General features: G+C 48.7%; 1 protein-coding gene and 1 non-coding gene across 3 annotated transcripts in view; one reads left to right on the top strand and one right to left on the bottom strand.

Annotated features, from left to right (window-relative positions):
• Positions 1-24,079, top strand: part of KIAA0513 (KIAA0513 ortholog) — an 88,832-nt gene that overhangs the window by 48,065 nt on the left and 16,688 nt on the right. For both annotated transcript variants that reach the window (XM_038754404.1, XM_038754405.1), the window contains exons 2-7: positions 5,436-5,933; positions 15,802-15,901; positions 16,406-16,479; positions 19,407-19,477; positions 22,065-22,272; positions 23,187-23,227. In XM_038754404.1, coding sequence (XP_038610332.1) covers positions 5,605-5,933; positions 15,802-15,901; positions 16,406-16,479; positions 19,407-19,477; positions 22,065-22,272; positions 23,187-23,227 — 823 coding nt within the window. In that variant the 5' untranslated portion in view covers positions 5,436-5,604. The remainder of the gene's footprint in view (positions 1-5,435; positions 5,934-15,801; positions 15,902-16,405; positions 16,480-19,406; positions 19,478-22,064; positions 22,273-23,186; positions 23,228-24,079) is intronic.
• LOC119935476 lies at positions 3,639-3,776 on the bottom strand. Its single transcript, XR_005453356.1, has one exon. It is a non-coding gene; the product is annotated as a small nucleolar RNA SNORA7 (small nucleolar RNA).

Genomic DNA, 24,079 nt, shown 5'->3' on the forward strand with positions numbered 1-24,079 from the left:
GTGCTCTGCACGCAGTAAGCGCTCAATAAATACGATAGGATGAATGAATGAATGAATATTGTGAGGGTAAAATGAGATGAAGCAAAAAAACACTCTTAATGAAAGTGCTTTACAAATCCAAGATGACATGATGATGATGATTATCATCCCCAGTTTTTTTATGGTATTAAGCACTTACTATGTACCAGTCACTGTACTTAGCGCTGGGATAGATACAAGCTAATCAGGTTGGACATAGTCCATGTCCCACATAGGGCTCACAGTCTTAATTTGTATTTTACATATGTGATAACTGAAGCACAGAGATGTGAAGCGACTTGCCCAGGGTCCCACAACAGACAAGTGGCAGAGCCTGTATTAGAACCCAGGTCCTTTTGACTCCAAGGCCTCTCTTTCCTTTAGGCCATGCTGCTCCTCCTCATTAATCTTTAATCATCCCAAACCAAGCTCCCACAGTTGTATTTGGTTTGGTGAGCTTCAGCAAACTCATGGTGTTCTAACTCATTCTCCGTGGCTACAGGGGCACAGGGCAGGGTTGAGAGCTCCATCTCTTCGACAAGGGCGCAGCGTTGTCTTCTCTAGGCGGAGCCCGAGGTTTAAATCACAGGGGAATGGGTTTATATTAATGTCTGTCTTCCCCTTTAGATTGTAAGCTCACTGTGAGAGGGAACATGTTTACCAACCCTTTTATATTGTACTCTCGCAAATGCTTAGTACAGTGCCGTGCACTCAGTAAGGATTCAATAGATGTGATTGACTCGGGGGGGCTGTAAATTCTCCCACCCAGAGTGCCGTCCAGAGGCTGACGGCAGAGAATACAGGGCAATTGAGGTCCCAGGGACCAGCCTGGGGGTGGCCCTACAGCAGGGCTGGAGAGAGATGGCCAGAGCTACCGGAGTTAGGGGTGATAGGAAGGGAACTGGACACCTGCTCATACCCATGTGTCTCCAACCCTCTGAGCCATCAGGCCCCCGTGCCCTGCTGAGGTGACAGAATTTCAAAGAGGCCCATGCAGGTGTCATGGTCAATTGTCCCCAAAGAGAAGCTCTGGGGCCTACAAGGGGGTGGGGTGGGGGGACGATTAGAGAGAGAGCAATGCCTACACATGCACACACATGCATGCATGATCTGCAGCCAGGGTGTGGAGTGGAGCCAAGGGAAGACTGCAACCCAAGTTTCTCCATTGCAGGCAGCAGGCTTAGGAAACCGAATAGGAAGTGGCAGCTGTGGGTGGGCGGAAGGGCCCAAGTGTGATGTCTCAAGCCTCAGCATGTGAGACAAGATTGTTAGCCAATTACGTCAGACTGATGGGTCTAGCGAAAGGTGGCTATCTTGGCCCATGACACCTGAATGCCAGGGACTGGGAGTTCACTCTGGCCCAGTGGGGAGGAGAATAAATAAGTTGCCTTAACACCTACAGGCTGAAATAGAGCCTTAGCTTTCTATAATGCTCCTTTCTTCCAAAATACTTTTGCAGCTGCTGCTCTGTTAGGGGAATACAGGGCAATTGAGGGCCAAATGGGTTAAATGATTTCCCCAAGTCACTCAGTAAGTCAGTGGCAGATATGAGACTAGAATTAGGACTTCCAGGTGGTGTGATTATTTGGCTTTGGCGGTCAGTGAGGAGTGTGATCCGGAGTGGGCCTATTGAGGACAAGTGACTAGGTTAAGCTAAGGCCTGACAGGCCTGAGATATGTGCTAAAATCCAGGCTCTACAGCCAGCCAAGCACAGCTGCAAACAAAGTAATTGAGAAACAGCGTGGCCTAGTTAAAAGAGCAAGGGCTTGGGAATCAGAGGCTGAGGATGTCTAATCCTGTCTCCACCCCTTCCCTGCTTTATGACCTTAGGTAGGCCACTAAACTTCTCTGTGCCTCAGCTTCCTCCTCTGCAAAATGAGGATTAAGTTCCCATTCTCCCTCCCACTTAGAATGTGAGCCCCATGTAGGACAGGGATTCTGTCCAACTGCTTATCTTGCATCTACCCCAACACATAATACAGTGCTTGGCTCATAAAAGGTGCTTGATAAATGCCATTAGTAGTTATTATTGTGTCCGTTTCTTGCTCTGTGTAATGGAACTGATATTACTACGGTAAACTGTTTGGAAGGTGACACCAACTGTGTGGACCTTAAGAGTCTGTGGAGAGCTGAAGGGTCTAGGCACCCTGAAGCTCAAGCTGGGTTCACATGTGAAACCATTTCACTTCTGAACCTGTTCCAGGCCTATTCCAGTGGCCACTGACCCAAGTTCCATGGATTCCATGCTGGAAAACTCCCATTCACCTGCAACCAACGGGTCTGGCTTTTCCCCAGACCCGTGTCCTGGTTTGGTTCCTTCTCATCCTGCTGCTTTCTTTCTCAACACTTATCTGTACCACTGCTAGTGATCCTGGGCCTCTTTTTTCAAACTTCGGATTCCAGCCCAGAGATCACACTGGGCTGACTCTCCCAACACGCTGGCTGTGGGAGGCTTTGACGATAGCGGCCGATCTGTGATGTTAAGCAAATCAGAGTTACGGTAACTTGGTTCCTGATTAACAAACCCCCCAGGGATGTGGCTAAGAAAGACTGAGCAAGGAAATCTTGTGTGCAGCTTGTCCCAACACTCCAGCCTCTTGCTGCATCCCCTGCCCCTGGTCCCCCGATATCTGAAGGGCTGTGCCCCGGAGGGAGGGAGTGGCAGGAAGTGGGGTCGAGGAGGGATTGCTTCAAGAGGCCTAGGAAACAGAGGGATTTGCAAATAGAATTATTAAAAAATCGCCTGAGGTCAGAGAAGGCGGGGGTCAGGGTAAGGAGAGAAGAGTTCGTAGTTTGACTTGGAGCAATATAGTAAGAAGAGGATCTGTCCTTGGCTTATGAGGATAACAAACTGTACCAATGGGAGAAGCTCTGTGGCCCCCACCTATAACAATAATACTAATGATAATAATAATAATGATGGCATTTATTAAGCACTTCCTATGTGCAAAGCACTGTTCTGAGCACTGGGGGGGATACAAGGTGAACAGGTTGTCCCATGGGGGGCTCACAGTCTTAATCCCCATTTTACAGATGAGGTAACTGAGACTCAGAGAAGTTAAGTGACTTGCCCAAGGTCACACAGCAGACATGTGACGGAGCCAGGATTAGAATCTGCTACATCTGTATCGACTACGTCTGTCTTTCTCCCCCAGATTGAGGGGGAGGGGAGCTGACTCCCCCCGATCCTCCCCCAGGTATGGGAGCGGGGTCCTCTGTGCAGAGAGCAGCCAGGGGAGATCCTTGGGAGCTGTTTCTTGGCCCATCCTCCAGAGTGACTATCCCTCCCTGGGATCCTGGCACTGGCTTCATGTAAGCTCATCCTGGGAAGGGATGTATCCATTATATTGTTATAGTACACTCCTGACCGCTTCGTACAACACATACAATCAATCTTGTCTTGTGCTTTCGAGTCGTTTCCAACCCATAGCTACTCCTTGGACACATCTCTCCCCAGAACACCTCTCCTCCATCTGCAATCATTTTGGTAGTGTATCCATACAATTTTCTTATTAAAAATACACAAGTGGTATACCACTGACTTCTTCCATGCAGTAAAGTTGAGTCTCCCCACTCGGCTCTCTCCCGTGCTGCGGCTGCCCGGCACTAGTGAGTTTTGACTTGTAGCAGAATGCCTTCCACTCACTAGCCACTGCCCAAGCTGGGAATGGAATAGATATGCCTCTGCTTAACCCTCCCTCCCCTAGTCGAGGCTGGTAGAGTACTGGATACTCTCCAGGTGCGATCCTGAGAGGGGAGTGCCCACAGTAAGCACTCAGTAAATACTGATTGATTCGGACGAGCTGCAGCTTGGAAATAGATTTCTAAAATCCGCTGGTGACAGTTGTGCTGATGGAAAGTGTTGGGGTAGATACAAGTTAATCAGGTTGGACACAGTCCCCGTCCTGCACTGGGCTCACAGTCTAGGGGGGAGAACAGGCTTTGAATCCCCATTTTACAGACAAGGAAACTAAAGCACAGAGAAGTTAAGCGATTTACCCAAGGACACAGCAAGCAATTGACAGAGTTGGAATTAGAACCTCAGTTCCCTGACTCCCAAGTCCTTGCTATTTCCACTATGCAGTGGTGCTTCTCACACTGTGACTGCCTCTTGAGGAAGCAATAATGAGAAGCAGCATGGCCTAGTGGATACATCATCATCAATCGTATTTATTGAGCACTTACTGTGTGCAGAGCACTGTACTAAGCGCTTGGGAAGTACAAGTTGGCAACATATAGAGACAGTCCCTACCCAACAGTGGGCTCACAGTCTAAAAGGAATAATAATAATAATGACATTTATTAAGTGCTTACTATGTGCAAAGCACTGTTCTAAGCGCCGGGGAGGTTACAAAGTGATCAGGTTGTCCCACAGGGGGCTCACACTCTTAATCCCCATTTTACAGATGAGGAAACTGAGGCCCAGAGAAGTGAAGTGACTTGCCCAAAATCACACAGCTGACAACTGGCGGAGCTGAGATTTGAACCCGTGACCTCTGACTCCAAAGCCCAGGCTCTTTCCATTGAGCCACGCTGCTTCTCATTATTATACATCGTGGGCTTGGGAGTCAGAAGGATCTGGGTTCTAATCCCAGCCCCACTGCTTGTCTGCTGTGAGACCTTGGGAAAGTCCCTTCACTTCTCTGTGCCTCAGTTTTACCTCATCTGTAAAATGGGGCTTAAGACTATTGAACATGCCCCATGATGGATTGTGTTCAACCTGATTAGCTTATATCTACCCTAGCACTTAGTACGGTGCCTGGTACATAGTAAGCCCTTAACAAATACCATGAAAAAGAAGTCTGCAGGGCTCCCTTCCCACTCCCTCCACCCTTTACCAAGCCACCAGACCACAAAGCTGAAAATTACCATTTGTTGCAGCCACAGAGCCAGAGCCCATCAAGTTACGATGAGGAGATCCGATGCACTCAAAGAGGAAGGTGCTCTAGTAACGGGTCGTTATCACCTTCTGGGCGAGGAAACCAGGCAGAGTGGGGCAGCCCCGGGGACTAGAGAGAGGGACTGTACTCGTAGGCGGCCTGCAACCCAGGAGCCAGGCCTGGCCTCTTAGGGGTCTCCACATGGGCCTCCCCTACACTGGGCCATGGAGACAGGCCCAGGAGGAGAGATCTGACAGTGCGACAAGAGCAGAGAAGCAGGCTCTGTTCAGCTAGAGCACAGGATCTCTTTTCCATTCTTCCCCTGGGTGACCCTGAGCAAGTCAAGTGACCTCTCTAGCCCATTTTACCACCAAATCCCCCACCCCACCCCGCTCCAAAAAACCCCCAAGCATCACCATATTGTTGTCACAGGAGTGTTAGAGAGGGGAGTGAGAGATAGAGTTTGTGAAAGACATTGTGGAAGTCCAGGGGAGCAGAAGAAATGACAACCTGGTTGTTGTGTGTTTCTGTTGTAGATGTCTTCAGGCCGCGTGATGGCCCTGTGGGGAACGTGTTCCGCCTAGCCAGCTGAGCCCAGGTGTCCCAGCGGATTTCAGCTCTTCTGCCCATGGCCTCCCGCTCCAGTTGACAAGCCCAGCAAGCCACCCAGCACACCCTAAAACATCCCTGGGCTCTCGCTGAGCCATGGAGGGCCCCGACGTGCCGGTGGGGTCCTTGATCGACTTCGGAGAGGAGTTGCCCACTCCCACGGTCCTGGGGTCCCCACCCCTGAACCCCATTAGCGGGGGCGGATCCCTGGGAGATGCGGCTTCCGAGAGCGATGCCACGGAATCTGCGGACAGCGAGAACGACATGGGAGACTCCTCCATGCACCCCAGCTGGGATCGTTACCACCGTTCGTCATCCAACGACTCCTTCTCCTCCAATCAGAGCACGGAGTCAGCCCAGGACGAGGAGACCCTGGGGCTCCGGGAGTTCATGAGGCACTACGTCGAGAAGGTCTTCTCTGGGGTGTAAGTGGGAGGAAGCGTGTGGGGGCCGGGCTGGGTTGAGGGTCGGCAGCTCCTGCCAGCTCTGACTGGGGCTGACTCCTGGGGCGTTATCCAGTGCCCTGGCTGCTTGGAGAATTGTTGCCAATGAGCTTCCTTTATTGTGGGGGTTTTATGACTTTAAGCACTCTCCTTCCCAACCAGCTGTGTAAGTAGCCCTGGAGAGCATCTTGCCTGGCCACATAATAGCTGTTTGTCTTTCATAATCAAAGACATCACTCCTGTTAATGGACTTTCACCTGGCAAAGACTGAGTCACAGAGCTAACTAGACTGGGAAGCTGTGGACAGTCATTTGTTTTTTGCTCACCCTTTCCATCCACCCCTGGTCTTACCCCAGCCTCCAGTGGCCAGGGACCAGCACCGTTTATTTCAGGGATGAGGAGGGGGATCCATTCAGGCCTGCATAGATATCTAGGCTGATAGCATCCCTTAGAAATTAGTCCCGGGTTTTTTTGGCACCCTAGCAGTCAAGATGTTCTTCCTTACTTCTAACTGAAATCTTTCCTGCTTTAATTTTAAAGCATTTCTTTGTTGTGTGAGGAGGTGGAGAATTCTGACCGGGATCCTTCTTGAAATAAATATCTTCAGATCTTAGAAGTGCCAAGTCACTCCTTAGACCCTCTCTTCTCTAGATGACCTGATTTTTGGTTCCTTTAATCATTTTTGTTCTTCTTTTCTGGTTCTTATTGAGCTTTTTCACACCTCTCTTAAAATGCAGAGACAGTGAAAAGAGTATCTTCCATTTCTTGTGTGTGTTTCCAGCTTCTTTTTAGCTTTACAGTTCATATTGCTCAGATCTGTTCGGTTTATGGTTCCCAACGATTCCCAGGTCTTTTGCTGCCATCCCTGTGCTGTGCCAATCGTTCTCCACTCTGAACCTGCCTGCTTTTCTGGAAGCCTCCTGTTGATCTCGTATAAAGAAGGTGGAAGCAGGAGACCTGGGTTCATATTACCAACTCTGTTGTATTCTTCCAAGCGCTCTGCACACATTAAGCGCTCAATATATACCATTGATGGATTGATTCTAGTGTTAGCCCTGCAGAAAGAGGAATTCTTGCTGGGGCTAGGTCATCAATGGTGAAGGTTTTTGACCATAGAAGCAGAGTGGTCTAGAGGATAGAATACTAGGCCTGGAATTCAAAAGGACCTGGGAACTAATCCCAGCTCCGCCACTTGTCTGCTGTGTTACCTTGGGCAAGTCATTTCACTTCTCTGTGCCACAAATATTCATTAGTAAAGTGAGGATTGAGACTGTGAGTCCTATGTGAGACGTAGACCGAGTACAACCCGATTAACTCGTATCTACCCTATTGCTTAGTACAGTGCCTGGTACATAGTAAGCACTTAACAAATGCCGTTAAAAAAACAGAGCCACCTAGGATGTGCCACGGTGTGAACCGGCCCAACAGAAGTCCAGAAAAATAGATGGTTAATGTGGGCAGCGAAGACCATAGCAGCTATTGAGGCAACCGCCTGCTGGGGTATGTGTCATTGCAATCAATCAGTCATATTTATTGAGCGCCTACTGTGTGCAGAGCACTGTACTAAGTACTTGGGAGTTAACAATACAACAGAGTTGGTAGACACATTCCCTGTCCACCATGGTGCAGCATGACATCTGCATCCGTTTCACACTGCGCCACACCCCTGCCCACTTGCTCATCCGCTGCTCTCCATACTGCGAGGGGACCATGACTGGGAGGGAGGAGACCGTTGAGGCTTTTCACAGTAGTTGATGTGGGGTAAGGAGATGTGTTCCAGCTGCTTGGCCAGCCGTGGGATTTGGGCAGTAGAGAGGTAGGCCTGGGGCCTGGCCTCTATTCATCCCCTGCAGAGGCCTCACTGGGGACCCTCACTCCCCAGTCTTCCTCCCCTCCCACTTTCAGGGGAAGCCCGATTTCCCCTTCCCAACCCACCACTGGGCCCAGTGCAGATGGTGCAGGAGAGACCCTGCCTCCTTCCAGGCACCTCATCCTCTCATCTTGGGAGGGAGTTGCCCAGAGGCAGCCTCATGATCATCTCTCAGCAGCATCTTCAGTAGGGCAGGAATTCCCTAAGGCTGACCTAGGAATGGAAGGCCTGTCTGGGAGAAGCTTTGTTTGGGTCACTGCCAGCGGGTAGTAGCAGACCTCTCCAGCATGCCCACCTTGACTAGGTGCCCTGCTTGTGGGCACAGGGGAAGGCTGCCCCATTTGACACAAAGGACAATAACGGTGGCAGGATGGAAGCCTTCCCTGCTTTCCATAGAAAGACCTGCCCGGGAGTCTTGAGTAGTAATAATAATAGTGATAATACTGGTATTTTTAAGCACTTACCATGTGCCAAGCACTATGGTCAGTTCATTCATTCAGTTGTATTTATTGAATACTTACTGTGTGCAAAGCACTGTGCTAAACACTTGGGAGAATACAATATAACAACAGACACATTCCCACTCACAGTGAGCTCACAGTCTAGAGGGGGAGACAGACATTAATATCAATAAATAGGTAAATAAATTACAGATATATACATATGTGCTGTGGGGATGGGAGGATGAATGAAAGAGCAAGTAAAAGCCAAACAAAAGGGAGTGGGAGAGGAGGTCTTAGTCAGGGAAGACTTCTTGGAGGAGATGTGCCTTCAGTAAGGTTTTGAAGTGGGCGAGAGTGATTATTTGTCTGATATGAGGAGGGAGGGCATTCCAGGCTAGCGGTAGGATGTGGACGAGAGGTCGGTGGCAAGATAGACGAGATAGAGATACAGTGAGATGGTTAGCATTAGGTTATCTTAGTGTAGGAGTAGCTATAGTAAGGTAGAGCCCTACAAGGCATTGGGCCAGACTGAAATAATATTAATAATAATAATGATGGCATTTGTTAAGTGCTTACTATGTGCAAAGCACTGTTCTAAGCGCTGGGGAGGATACAAGGTGAAACCTAGCCAGGCTTGAACTGGATTCAGATCTCCCCACAGCTCCAGATCTCCATATCAGCCCTGCTTTGCACATGTAGATCTAGTTATGGCAGAGCACGTGTTTTCAGTTTGCATTTTGGATAGTACACGCTCAGGGAATTTAGAAACATTCTTTCGATTACACAAGCCTGTTGGGACTCAGCGTGCAGCATTATCAAAGAAGCTGGTGGCATGTACACATGTGGCATTGGAAGGGGTCAGGATCTCGTGAAAGTTTTCCTGATTGGTGATGATATAATAACTGTGGTATTAAGCTCTTGCTGTGTTTCAAGCACTGTACTAAATGCTGGGGTATGTACGAGATAACCAGGTCCCACATGGAGCTCACGATCTAAGTAGGAGGGAGAACAAGTATTGAGTCCCTGTTTCACAGATGAGGAAACTGAGGGATAGAGAAGTTAAGTGACTTGCCCAAGGTCCCACAGCAGGTAAGTGGTGGAGCCAAGATTAGAACCCAGGTCATCTGACTCGAAGGCCCATGATCTTTTCGCTAGGCCACTTGGCTCCTTAACTCGAGGTCCTGTAATCATGTCACCTTCACATTATAGGACAGTGCTCTGCACAAAGTAAGCGTTCAATAAATACGATTGAATGAATGAATTATAGGACAGGATGCATTCATATACACTGTGGAAGGGCCCTGGTCCCCTCCAGGCCCTGGCTGGACTCCCATATCATCAATCAACTAATGGCATTTATTGAGCACTTACTGTGTGAAGAGCACAGTACTAAGCTCTTGGGAAACTACTGTTCAATAGAGTTGGTAGACCCAATCCCTGTCCTTAAGGAGCTTACAGTCTAGTGCCACGATCCAAGGATTCGCTTGGTCTCAGATGGGGTGGGCCAGGCTGCTGGACTTGGAACAGTTGCCCTTCCTCCCCGTTCAAGGTTGGCCAGAACCAGTCCCGTCTCTCTCTCTCTCCCTCCATTTTGGTTCGATCCGATTTGTGTGGTCTTTTTAGCCATTATTGGGCCGTTCTAGTCCTCGTTTGGCCCTGACCAACTGAAATGTCACCACCTGAGACCTCCTTCTCTAGTGTTCGTTAGCATTAAGTATTTGGATGTTCCGGCTGCTCTCCCAGGAACTGGTCTTTATCAAGACAAACCCGTTCTCCGAGGGCAGAGCTTTGTCTGAAGTCCAGGTTTGGTGGACGTGTCCCTACTCTCTCTTTCCAAGTATGAAGAATAGCCCCTGGCAGAGGCAGGTGTTGAGTTTCCTCTCTGGATCTTTACTCAGCAGGCTGGCTTTGAGCTGGGTAGTGTAAACCTTCTCAAGGTAGAGACAATACCTCCGGGCTGGCCTGTTTGCACACGGCTGTGCGTCATGGAAGGCTGGCAGGACTGACTGGGATATTCTTAGAAATTGGGCTTCATCAGGCGAGTCATGCACAATGTCGAAAGCCTGTGCTCTCTGGGGACAGCTTTTCCCTTCCTCCTTTGGGCGGTCGAATGATAAAAATTGTGGTGTTTGTTAAGGTCTCGTGGTATTTGTTAAGCACTTACTCTATGCCAATAATAATAATGATGGTATTTGTTAAGCGCTTACTTGTAAAGCACTGTTCTAAGCGCTGGAGCACTGTTCTAAGCCAAGTGCCGAGATAGATAATCAGTCCAAGTCCCACATTCATTCATTCAGTCGTATTTATTGAGCGCTTACTGTGTGCAGAGCACTGTACTAAGCGCTTGGGAAGTACAGGTTGGCAACATATAGAGACGGTCCCTACCCAACAGCGGGCTCACAGTCTAGAAGGGGGAGACAGACAACAAAACAAAATATATTAATAAAATAAATAGAATAGTAAATATGCACAAGTAAAACAGAGTAATAAATCTGTACAAACATATATACAAGTGCTGTGTGGAGGCGAAGGAGGTAGAGCGGGGGGGGATGGGGAGCGGGAGAGGAAGGAGGGGGCTCAGTCTGGGAAGGCCTCCTGGAGGGGGTGAGCTCTCAGTAGGGCTTTGAAGAGAGGAAGAGAGCTAGCTTGGTGGATGTGCGGAGGGAGGGCATTCCGGGCCATGGGGAGGACGTGGGCCGGGGGTCGACGGCGGGACGGGCGAGAACGAGGCGTGGTGAGGAGATTAGCGGCAGAGGAGCGGAAGGTGCGGGCTGGGCTGGAGAAGGAGAGAAGGGAGGTGAGGTAGGAGGGGGTGAGGTGATGGACAGCCTTGAAGCCGAGAGTGAGGCATTTTTGCCTGATGCTTAGGTTGACTGGTAGCCACTGGAGATTTTTGAGGAGGGGAGTAACATGCCCAGAGCGTTTCTGCACAGAGATGATCCAGGCAGCGGCGTAAAGTATAGATTGAAGTGGGGAGAGACAGGAGGATGGGAGATCAGAGAGGAGGCTGATGCAGTAATCCAGTCGGGATAGGATGAGATCACCACCCAAGAGAGAGCAAAGAACAAGGGTTTTATTCCCATCATTGCACCAATGAAGAAACTAAGAAGGTATAGAGAAGTGAGGGGACTTGCCCAAGGTCACACAAAAGGCATGTGTCAGAGCAGGGGTTAGAACCCGCGGTTCCTGAGTCCTAGGCTTGTGTTCTTCCCACTAGCTGATCCTGAGCTAATCCTGTGACCAGACTGAGGCAGAGAAACCAGCAGAGACCTCTCCTGTTCCAAAGCAGTGGACTGTGTTTCCAGTGCCCAGGGATTCAAGGAACGTTGGTCCTATGTCAGTCGACTTGGTCACGGTCACACAGCTAAATGGAGTTCACCGGCAGGAGTAACAGTTTTAATCAATCAATCAATCAATCATATTTATTGAGCGCTTACTGTGTGCAGAGCACTGTACTAAGCGCTTGGGAAGTACAAGTTGGCAACATATAGAGACAGTCCCTACCCAACAGTGGGCTCACAGTCTAGAAGACTGCAAGACCATTTGCAAGCACGTAAATGGGCTCTAAGGGGATGTGCAGGTTTTCATGGTCAGACATCACTGCAGGGGCTTCACACTTTCGAGGCTGATCTGTGGGGGTGCTTTGACCGATGCTTTCCAGGGTGTCTACTGGCATGATGTCCACCGGCGTCTCGGGACAGTTGTTAACTCAGGGACACGGGCTTTCCCTTGACCAGGGGAACGCCACTGAAGCCTGCTGGAGGGGAAATAAAGGAGAAGGGAAATGGAAGAAGCAGAAGTGGCTGTTGTGAGCCGGAGCAGAGAGAAGCCTGACGGGGAAGGGAGGGGAGCTTGGGGCAATCTACTCAGATGGAGCAGACCTCTTCCTCTCCCCAGGGCCCCTCCTCCACCCTGCAGGGAACAATCAATCAATCAATCAATCAATCGTATTTATTGAGCGCTTACTGTGTGCAGAGCACTGTACTAAGTGCTTGGGAAGTACAAGTTGGCAACATATAACAAACATTCCCACCCTGGCCCTGCTGTGCTACCTGCTAACTCTAAGGAACAGACCAGCCCCAGGGGAGCAAGCCTTTGGGATTAGCAAAGACCCAAACTCTTTCAAAATTATTCCAGGAGTGATGGCAAATAAGGGTTTTTTTAAATGGTATTATTTGAGCATTTATTATGTGCAGAGCACTTGACTAAGTAAATGGAAGAGCACAATACGACAGTGTTAGCAGACACATTCCCTGCCCAAAATGAGCTTATCAATCAATCAATCAATCAATCGTATTTATTGAGCGCTTACTATGTGCAGAGCACTGTACTAAGCGCTTGGGAAGTACAAATTGGCAACACATAGAGACAGTCCCTACCCAACAGTGGGCTCACAGTCTAAAAGGGGGAGACAGAGAACAGAACCAAACATACCAACAAAATTAAATAGCATAGAAATGTACAAGTAAAATAAATAAATAAATAAGTAAATAGAGTAATAAATATGTACAACCATATTTACATATATACAGGTGCTGTGGGGAAGGGAAGGAGGTAAGATGGGGGGATGGAGAGGGGGACGAGGGGGAGAGGAAGGAAGGGGCTCAGTCTGGGAAGGCCTCCTGGAGGAGGTGAGCTCTCAGCAGGGCCTTGAAGGGAGGAAGAGAGCTAGCTTGGCGGAGGGGCAGAGGGAGGGCATTCCAGGCCCGGGGGAGGACGTGGGCCGGGGGTCGACGGCGGGACAGGCGAGAACGAGGTACAGTGAGGAGATTAGCGGCAGAGGAGCGGAGGGTGCGGGCTGGGCACTAGAAGGAGAGAAGGGAGGTGAGGTAGGAGGGGGCGAGGGGATGGATGGACAGCCTTGAAGCCCAGGGTGAGGAGTTTCTGCCTGATGCGCAGATTGATCGGTAGCCACTGGAGATTTTTGAGGAGGGGAGTAATATGCCCAGAGCGTTTCTGGACAAAGATAATCCGGGCAGCAGCATGAAGTATGGATTGAAGTGGAGAGAGACACGAGGATGGGAGATCAGAGAGAAGGCTGGTGCAGTAGTCCAGACGGGATAGGATGAGAGCTTGAATGAGCAGGGTAGCAGTTTGGATGGAGAGGAAAGGGCGGATCTTGGCAATGTTGCGGAGCTGAAACCGGCAGGTTTTGGTGACGGCTTGGATGTGAGGGGTGAATGAGAGAGCGGAGTCGAGGATGACACCAAGGTTGCGGGCTTGTGAGAGGGGAAGGATGGTAGTGCTGTCAACAGAGATGGGAAAGTCAGGGAGAGGACAAGGTTTGGGAGGGAAGACAAGGAGCTCAGTCTTCGACTTACAGTCTAGAGGGGTCCCAGTTCCCTGCCTGCCACTTACTCTTGCCTCTACTGCTGTGGGTGTAGGGGTGCAGATGGCTCCATTCTCATATGACGGAGAAAAATCAGCTGCCCTGTGTGGGTGTGGCTCGGTCCCATGGTGGCATTCTGCGTCCCTACGTGCCACCGTAGACTTTCCCTTCCAACCCTCACAGCCTAGGGTTTGAAAAGGAGCCCGGAAAGGAGAGCCCATCTAAGCTCCACACCCATTTTCCTTTGTCTGGAACAGCCATAAATAAATATATATATATATATATATATATATATATATATATATATATATATATATATATAAATATATATATATCATCATCATCATCATCAATCATATTTATTGAGCGCTTACTATGTGCAGAGCACTGTACTAAGCGCTTGGGAAGTACAAATTGGCAACATATAGAGACAGTCCCTACCCAACAGTGGGCTCACAGTCTAAAAGGGCAAGACAGAGAACAAAACCAAACATACTAACAAAATAAAATAAATAGAATAGATATGTACAAGTAAAATAAATAAATCATCATCATCATCAATCGTATTTATTGAGCGCTTACTATGTGCAGAGCACTGTACTAAGCGCTTGGGAAGTACAAATTGGCAACATATAGAGACAGTCCCTACCCAACAGTGGGCTCACAGTCTAAAAGGGGGAGACAGAGAACAAAACCAAACATACTAACAAAATAAAATAAATAGAATAGATATGTACAAGTAAAAAACATAAATAAATAGAGTAATAAATTTGTACAAACATATATACATATATACAGGTGCTGTGGGGAAGGGAAGGAGGTAAGATGGGGGGGATGGAGAGGGGGACGAGGGGGAGAGGAAGGAAGGGGCTCAGTCTGGGAAGGCCTCCTGGAGGAGGTGAGCTCTCAGCAGGGCCTTGAAGGGAAATATATATATATATAGAGAGAGAGAGAGAGAGAGTGTGTGTGTGTGTGTGTGTGTTTTGGGTGTGTGTGTGTGCACACACCTGCCTGAGTGTGTGTGTGTGTGTGTGTTTTGGGGGGGTGTATATGTGCACACACCTGCCTGCGTGTGTGTTTGCGTGCATGTGTACGCTGGGAAGGGGACTGAAGGAAATCAACTAGGGTGATACGTCCCCTTGGCACAGTCGCTCGTGGATGCTTCTGGGGTATGAGTCCTACCCCTCTCAGACGAACTTACATTCAGACCAGACAGAATTCCACACGTGCACCTGCCAAGCTTTCCAAGACCACCTAGCTTCTCTGGCTCAGCCACTGGGTGATTCACTGGGGAGGAGTTTGGGACACAGGCCATCCTGGCCATGATTCAAATAACGGCAGAGCTGTCATAGGAGCATTCATTCAGTCGTACTTATTGAGCCTCTTTTATGTGCTTGGGAGAGTACATTCTAACAACAGACACATTCCCTGCCCACAACAAACTCACAATCTTGAGAGCCTGGGGCCTTCATTCCTATGCCTGCTTCCACAGCTGAATCTCTGTTTGTACAGAGGTGAGCCCCTTGAGGAACAGGCACGGTGTCTGGCTTCTTATATTTGCATCTACCCCAGTTCTCAATACAGTGTTTGGCACAGAATAATCACTTAGTGAACGTAGTTACTAGCTTTTCCTCCCTCCCAAGGAGCGGTTTTGTGCTCATTTCACTGCCTGTTAACTCCTCCACGTGAGATCAACCAGGGGAAGGGGAGAGATGGAAATCCCAGGAATCAAGTTCAAGTGCATTGCCACCCAGTTTGAACTGAGTTTCTGGAATGCTCAAGGCAAAAATAATGGACATAGAGGAAAGAGCCCAGGCCAGGGATTCAGAAGGATCTGGGTTCGAATCCCAGGTCTGCCCCTTGTCTGCTGGGTAACCTTGCACAAATCATTTAAATTCTCTGTGCCTCGGTGACCTCATATGTAAATTGGGGATTTAGACTGTGAGCCCCATGTGGGACATGGACTGTGTCCAGATTGATTAGCTTGTCTCTGTCCCAGTGCTTAGTACCATGTCTGGCATATAGTAAAGGCTTAACAAGTACCATTCAAAAAAAAAGATTGTCCTTGTGGGTGAGCCCAACCCCGATGGAGCCTGGAAAAAATTGGACTCTGCCTGCTGTGTGTATAGGCCAGTCCCAGGAAAAGAGAAGCCAGACAGCCGTGGGAGACGTCTCGTCTTCTCTTCATATTCTGTTTAACCTTTACAGTGAGGACCTGGACCAGGAAGAGAAAGCCAAGTTTGGGGAGCTGTGCAGCAGTGAAAATGGGAAAGGCCGGGAATGGTTTGCCCGCTATGTGAGCGCTCAGGTGAGTATTATCACTACGGCTCCTCCTCTCACTACTACCATCAGTCAGTCAGTGGTATTGATTGAATGCTTGCTGTGTGCTGAGCTTGGGAAAGTACAATACATCAGAGTGGGTAGACACATTCCCTGCCCACAGTGAGCCTACAGTCTAGAGGTGGAGACAGACACTAATAGAAATAAATCATTTATACTATATAATTTGTGGATATGTACATAACTGCTGTAGGGCTGAGAGTGATTACCACTACTACTAGAAGGGCTGTGGGGAGGGGAGGAAGGAGCAGTGTGGGAAGGAGCATCCCACCCCTGAAGGGGTGAAGAATCGCTTCTAGCTCAGCAGCTCTGAGGTGTGGCCCCGTGGGGTCGGGAGATCGTCTGCCCTGGGTGGGAAGGGCTGGTCTACCCAAGGCTTAGGGCAGTTAGAAGTGGGGCAGGGTGGCAGTGGCTGGATTGGGCCAGTGGCAGCGGGAATACTTATACAAGTGTCTGGGCCTCTCCCCGGCAGCGCTGCAATTCCAAGTGCGTCTCAGAGCAGACCTTCTATCGGCTGGTCCAGTCCTTCGCTGTGGTGCTGTTTGAGTGAGTAAGGCTACCCGCCGGAGCCCTGATCCCTTGTGTCTCGTTTTCCCCTTCACCTGCCCCAGGCAATTCCACTGTGGGCAAGCCCTTTCCAAGCTGTCAGCCTTTCAGACGGTGTGTTTCTCCTGCAGATAAGCCCAGCATCAACAAAATGGAAACCTGGTCATCAGCATTTTGCTGTGGAAGATTTGGAAGTTTTTGCCCACTGAGGTGGGGGTTAGAGGGTCCTGCCCCACAGAGCTGAGGCAGGAAGCAGACTTTTCCCTAGCGGATCTCTCAGTCCCCTATCCAGTTTCCTTCCCTTCTAACTTGACCTGGGACTCATCCTTCCCTCCAAACTCTGAACTATACGTTTCTCCTCAAGGAGTACCTGCACACCGAGTATTGTTCTTTGATAACTTTGGAGGGACATGAAGTGATCTTTGCAGTGGGCAGAATATTCTCTCCCAGAGGCTGTGATCCTGAGGGCTTCATTTGGCCCATGTTATTCCAGTCATTGTTCCATACTCCGTGGTATGGAGTACCTGCTGTTACATCACCAGAGCGGTAGTGTTATCCACATTGAGACTGAGCCAGGCTGCTTCCCAGCCTGGATCACAAATGCCCATGTCAGCAAGGGGCCGGGAGGAAAGGGTGGTAGTGCACCATCTCCTTGGGGACAGTAAGTACCCAAGTCACCAGCATTTTCTTTCTTAAACATTTCATGGTATTTGTTAAGTGCTTACCAGGTGCCCAGCACTGTACTAAGCACTGGGATAGATATGTGCCACATTATATAGATGAGGTAACTGAGGCATAGCGAAGTTAAGTGACTTGCCCAAGGTCACCCAGCAGACAAGTGGCCGAGCCAGGATTAGAACCCAGGCCCTCTGACTCTCATGCTCCTGCTCTTTCCGCTAGGCTGCTGTTTCTCGTGTTCCTGTAGAGGAAATGGCATCTCTGGAGTCGGGGGGGCTTCTGAAACCCACCCCCAGGTCCCTGCTCATCCTTCCCACTTACAAGAAAAGAATTCTACTCCCTCCCCCCAGCTCCCCTGCTTTACTCCGTTACCATCTACAAGGACCATGACCCCTCTGGCCTTTTGCCCACGTCATTGTACATATCCCTGAGGCCCTGTAGAGGCCAAAGTGTTACCTTGCCCACGCCACTTGCTGCTCAAACCTGATTCCCACCACCACCACCACCACCACTCTCCCATCATACTTATTGCACACTTACTGTGTGCAGGGCGTTGTACTAAGTTTGTGGCACTGTACTGGTCCTGCCCGGGCAGCTCTACATCCCACCAGTGGAGGAGTAAGATCAGAACTTTGGGCTTGCCCCTTTTACCAAAAGACACTTAGCTCAAAACGAGACAAGATGGCTCATTTTAGATAAACTGACCCAGAACAGACCGGAAAGGGTCTAGTTCTTCCTGACCACTCCTAACAGGCCCCTAACCTCATTTCCCCCTCGAGCAAGCTGAATACAGTTCTTCCAGCAGTTTGGGGGATCAGGAAAACCTTATGGGGGCTTGAAAGTGAGATGGCCAGAACCATGATGATTAGGCATTTCAAGCCACCACAGGCTGTAAGCCACTGGTTTTCCCTTTTCTGTCTGTACACGGAGATAAAAATTCAATTCCATTTCTAGAGAAAGTAGTATAGCAACTTTAGTTTTTCCATTTGGGAGAAGCCAGCAAGTCTCGTGAAAAGCCCAGGCTGATCATCATCTACATAGCTCCATCTTCAAAAATATCCCCAAAGTCCCAATATCCAGATACAGAGATTCCCAAGCGAAAGCTCTGGGGTGGAAGCCCTGCAGCTAATGGACTGCCTGGGTACATATTTATTATTCTATTAATTTTATTAATGATGTGTATATATCTATAATCCTGTTCATCTATTTTGATGGTATTGATGCCTGTCTACTTGTTTTGTTGTCTGTCTCCCCCTTCTAGATTGTGAGCCCGTTGTTGGATAGGGATTGTCTTTATCTGTTGCCAAATTGTACTTTCCAAGTGCTTAGTACAGTGCTCTGCACACAGTAAGTGCTTAATAAATACGAGAATGAATGAATGAATGAATGGGTGTCCTTAAGCAGCTTACTTCCTTGCTCCCTGTCTTTGGCTAATAATGGTAATTGTGGTATTTGTTTGTAAATACGATTGAATGAATATTTGTTAAGCACTTACCATGTGCAAGCATTGAACTAAGCTCTGGGGAGGACACAAGGTAATCAGAGCAGACACAGCCCCTGTCCCACATGGAGCTGACATCCAAGTGGGAGAGCGAAGAGGTATTGAATCTGCGTTGTACAGATGAGGACAACAAGGCCCAAGTAAGTGAAGGGATTTGCCCAAGGTCACACACGGCAGGCAAGTGGTGAAACCAGGAGTAGAACTTAGGTCCGTGGACACCCCAGGCCCGTGATCTTTCCACTAGGCCACACTGCTTCCCAGTAGGTATCAGCTTCCTACTACCTAGGTAGAGGATATAGGTAGCCTCTCTGAGGGATTAAGGAGCCGTGCCTTTTTTTTCATGGAATTTGTTAAACACTAATTATGTGTCAAGCACTGACCTGTGCACTGGGGTAAATAGACATTTTTCAGATTGGACACAGTCTAAATTGGAGAAAAGAGAACTAAATCCCCACTTTACAGATGAGTTAACTGAGGCACAGAGAAGTTAATCGACTTGCCTGAGTTCACGCAGCAGACAAGTGGAGGAGCCGGGATTAGAACTCAGATCCTCTGACTCCCGGGCCTATGCTCTTTCCACTAGGCCATGCTGCCCCAAGTGGGACAGGGGCTGTGTCTAATCTGATTAACTTGTAACCCCAGCAATTTGAACTGTGCTTGACCCAAAATAAGCACTTAAATACTGTAATAATAATTACAGTAATAATAATAATGGGAGTAGCAAATCTCCTCTCTTTTTTCATTTCAGGTGTCACCAGATGGATGACTTTGGCCCAGCTAAGAATCTAATGACCATGTGTTTCACCTACTACCACATCGGTAAATTACCTGTGTAGGGCAAGTGTGGGACTTGGAGGATTGTGTAGGACTCTCAAAAGAATAACCTTTCATGTGGTATTGTTGGCTGGAACTTTAGAACAGGTTTTCAGTGTCGCAGTGCGATTATTTGGTTAGAGAGCCAAGTGATCGTTCTGGGCATTGGGTTTCCACTGGCAATAGCCCCAGGGAATCTAGTGATCATGGCCGGGTATTGAGAAAAGGCCGCGTTGCATTGGCTGGCGGTTTTTCATGTATCTGGGTATTCCGGTTTGATCGCTCAACTGTCATTCTTCCCATCCTGGAGCTTGCTGTTATGGGCAGCGAGCCCCAAGTGGTGATCGGAGCAGGCCCTGCTCTTGAAACTTTTAAAGAGATCCAGGCTCCTTTCTGACAGCTGGGAAGGGAGTGCAGACCATTCTGAATACCTTCCAGTGTCCTGCTCTGCCAGAAAACCAATCAATCAATCAATCGTATTTATTGAGCGCTTACTATGTGCAGAGCACTGTACTAAGCACTTGGGAAGTACAAATTGGCAACATATAGAGACAGTCCCTACCCAACATTGGGCTCACAGTCTAAAAGGGGGAGACAGAGAAAAAAACAAAAAAAAAAAAACAAAAAAAAAACCAAACATACTAACAAAATAAAATAAATAGAATAGATATGTACAAGTAAAATCAATAAATAGAGTAATAAATATGTACAAACATATATACATATATACAGGTGCTGTGGGGAAGGGAAGGAGGCAAAATGGGGGGGATGGGGAGGGGGACGAGGGGGAGAGGAAGGAAGGGGCTCAGCCTGGGAAGGCCTCCTGGAGGAGGTGAGCTCTCAGCAGGGCCTTGAAGGGAGGAAGAGAGCTAGCTTGGCGGATGGGCAGAGGGAGGGCACTCCAGGCCCGGGGGATGATGTGGGCCGGGGGTCGATGGCGGGACAGGCGAGAACGAGGTCCGGTGAGGAGATTAGCGGCGGAGGAGCGGAGGGTGCGGGCTGGGCTGGAGAAGGAGAGAAGGGAGGTGAGGTAGGAGGGGGCGAGGTGATGGACAGCCTTGAAGCCTGACCCCTGACTCCCTCTGGGATTGAATCCACAACCCAGTGCCATTAAATGGTTGATTTTTTTGAAGGGTAAAAGGGGCCAGAGGGATGGTATGTAGCACTAGTGGGGCACTCCTGGGTTAGTCTGGCTTCCTTCTGAATCACAACAGGGACTCCTGGAAGGAACCAGTCAGTCAGCAGTGGCCTCTTTTTTAAAATGTAGTACCAGGCTGATGATTGGCTTTCTCTCTGACTCGGCAAGGGGCCGTAGGTGCCCAGAAAATGCTTCTTACCGAGCCTGGGGTAAGAAGCGAGGCATAGTAAAAGCAGTCCTGCCCCTGAACCCTGGCCAGAAAGAGAAGCTGAATGCCTCATGGTTGAGTTGGGTTTATCGACAGCACTTCTCACTACAGTCTGATGGACAGGTGAGAACACAAGAGCCTTAAAGCTGGCGAGGAAGCATCACTCCGACTTAGCAGGTAGCCACTGCACTGTCTACTGAATGGGGGCATGAAGAGAGTATTCGGCTTGGACCCTTTCCTAAGAACTATTACAAAAGCCTTATTCCCAGGAAGCAGCATCAGAGCGTAATCCTGTGGGGCCAGGGGCCATGTGGCGACCCACCCCCTCTCCCCAACCATTCCATGGCCTGGCTTGAGAGCATTTTTCATTACTGTCCTTTGGTTCTCTGTGACAGCCCCAAATTGTGGTGGAAGGTGCAGCTGGGAGTTTAGCTTCGGACAGCCACCGTCAGGATGGAGTTTTGGTCATCTAGAGGTTTACGGCCTCCCCTGGCCGCTCCATCCATGGCCCAGCGACATCATTCACACCTTCCTTCCCTTGAATATGGCCTGCAGTTTCTCACTGAAACATTTGATCCAATGAGTTTCAGCAGATGTCTTCCATTTCCCCCGAGAATCATTCATCCAGTCAGTGGTATTTATTGAGTGCTTACTGTGTGCAGAGCACTGTACCAGGCACTTGGGAGAGTACAGTTGGTGTACATTTTCCCTGCCCACAAGGAGCTTACAGTCTAGAGGAGGGGCTAACAGTCTATGCCAGCTGTCAGTTGGCTATTCTGGGCATTCCATGCCAACGAGGGGTGGGGGAACAAGAAGAATGGCAAAGACAAGTGGCTATCTCAGAACTGAAAAAGCATCTTTGTTTATATTAGCCTGGCAGCCAGAATCAGGTGTCATGCAGTGGTGAGTCATACTTTGTCTTCATTCATTCATTCATTCAATCAATCGTATTTATTGAGCACTTACTGTGTGCAGAGCACTATACTAAATGCTTGGGAAGTACAATTTGGCAACATATTCATTCAATCATATTTATTGAGTGCTTACTGTGTGCAGAGCACTGTATCGGACCAGCTGGAGATGGGAAGGAGGTGTTCTTGCTGCTTAGATGCTCCAGATTGACTCGGGGAATGAGGAAAGGAGAAAATAAACTTGGTGCTTCAACTGCTGCGCAAGTCCAGCTTGAGCTCCTTGTTGAGATGGGGGTGGTGGGGCCTATGTAAAGCTTCAGGATGCTGTTTTTGTAGGTAAAGCTCACATGCAGCCCCCGGAGTCCAAGGAAAAGCCCACCGGCAGCATTGATTCATACCTGAAGTCAGCCAATAGCTGGCTAGCTGAGAAGAAGGACATTGCGGAACGGCTCCTGAAGAATACGTCAGCTAAGACTGAGAACATGAAGGGCTTCTTTGGGGGCCTGGAAACCAAGCTGAAGGGACCCCTGGCCAAGAAAAATGAGTTAGTATTGCCCACAATTCTCAATCCACCTCAGCAGAGGGAGAGTTGTTCTGCGTAGGCTGAGCGAGCTGAGGGAACTCAGACCTGGCTACCCCATTCCCTCTCCTCCAGCCTCAGGAAATTCTTGCCTTTCTTGCACCTTTGGTTAGCAGGAGACTTCCTTTTATCAATCAATCAATCAATCGTATTTACTGAGCGCTTACTGTGTGCAGAGCACTGTATTAAGCGCTTGGGAAGTACAAGTTGGCAACATATAGAGACAGTCCCTACCCAACAATGGGCTCACAGTCTAAAAAGTGGGCTCACGGTCTTTTAGTTTTGTGTGCCTCTGAAACTTTGCTAGGGTCCTGTTAAATATTTGGGGCTCCCACTGTTTTGAGAGGGCTGGCCATCTTCCTCCCAGCTCCTTCCAGTTACAGGCTACTTTGTTGGTTCATAACACTGAGGGATTGCCTCCGTGGCTGGCCAATCTCTTAAGAAATGAATGGGAATCTTCCATGGGTGGGAATGAAATTACTTCCTTCCTCCTCCTGTCAAATGCAGATCCAACTAAGAGAGGGGAGGAACCTAGACAGCTTCTGTGAACATTAGTGAAAGGAGGAAAAGGTTTGGGGATGAAATAATGAGTTACTTATGGTGTGGTGGCCACCAGCTTCCTCCACAGGAAGTCCAGGAAACTGGTACCTCCACTATCCTAGACTTTTTTTCATCATCATCATCAATCGTATTTATTGAGCACTTACTGTGTGCAGAGCACTGTACTAAGCACTTGGGAAGTACAAGTTGGCAACATATAGAGACAGTCCCTACCCAACAGTGGGCAGTGTCTTCACTGTCTCTAGGGGTCCCAACTGGGTGGATTTACTGTAAGGGTTCAGGTACAATTTTGATAACTCTGGCCTCGTTTCCCAAAGGGAAGATGAAGACCGAACAAAGGAGAAGCCTCAGAAGACTGGTAAGCAGATGTCCAGCTTCTATTCCCACCCTTTCTAAATCATCAAAAAAAAATCAATGGTATTTACTGTGTGCTTACTGTGTGCAGAGCACTGTACTAAGCATTTGGAAGAGTACAATACAGAACTGGTAGATACATTCCCTGCATACAATGAGTTTCCAATCTAGAGGGAGAGACAGACATTAATATAAATAGATAATTTATAATGTATAATTTATGGGTATATACATTGTGATGCGAAGAGCTCTCGGTGGGCCCGCAAAGAGCAATTTGATGGGTAATGCATGAAGGGAAGGATCACGGGGAGGAGAGAGGCTTAATCCAGATCTAAGAACTTAGAATTGAGCAGGTATTGATGGGTTGTCCAGACAACTTGGAACTCCCATATCCAAAGCTGCTACGAGACATCACTCTTTGCTCGGCAGTCAATCAGTAGTATTTATTGAGTGCTTATTCAGCCACCAGAAAACTTTAGGCCCTATGCCACAGCTCAGCCTTGATCTAATTTATCAATCAATCAATCGTATTTATTGAGCGCTTACTGTGTGCAGAGCACTGTACTAAGCGCTTACGGTAAGTAGAAAGCACCTCTGATTTTCCGGGTAGTTCTATGAGAAGCAATGGTGGCTAATGGATAGAGCATGTGTTTGGGAGTCAGAAGGACCTAGATTTTAACCTTGGTTCTGCCACTTTTCTGCTGTGTGACCTTGGGCAGGTTACTTCACTTCTCTGTGCCTCAGTGACCTCATCTGTGAATTAGGGATTAAGACTGTCAGCCCCATGTGGGACATGGACTGCATCCAAACTGATTACCTTGTATCTACCCCAGTGCTTAGAATAGAGCTTGGCACA

Source organism: Tachyglossus aculeatus, chromosome 11, assembly GCF_015852505.1.
Source record: "Tachyglossus aculeatus isolate mTacAcu1 chromosome 11, mTacAcu1.pri, whole genome shotgun sequence".
Taxonomy (NCBI): domain Eukaryota; kingdom Metazoa; phylum Chordata; class Mammalia; order Monotremata; family Tachyglossidae; genus Tachyglossus; species Tachyglossus aculeatus.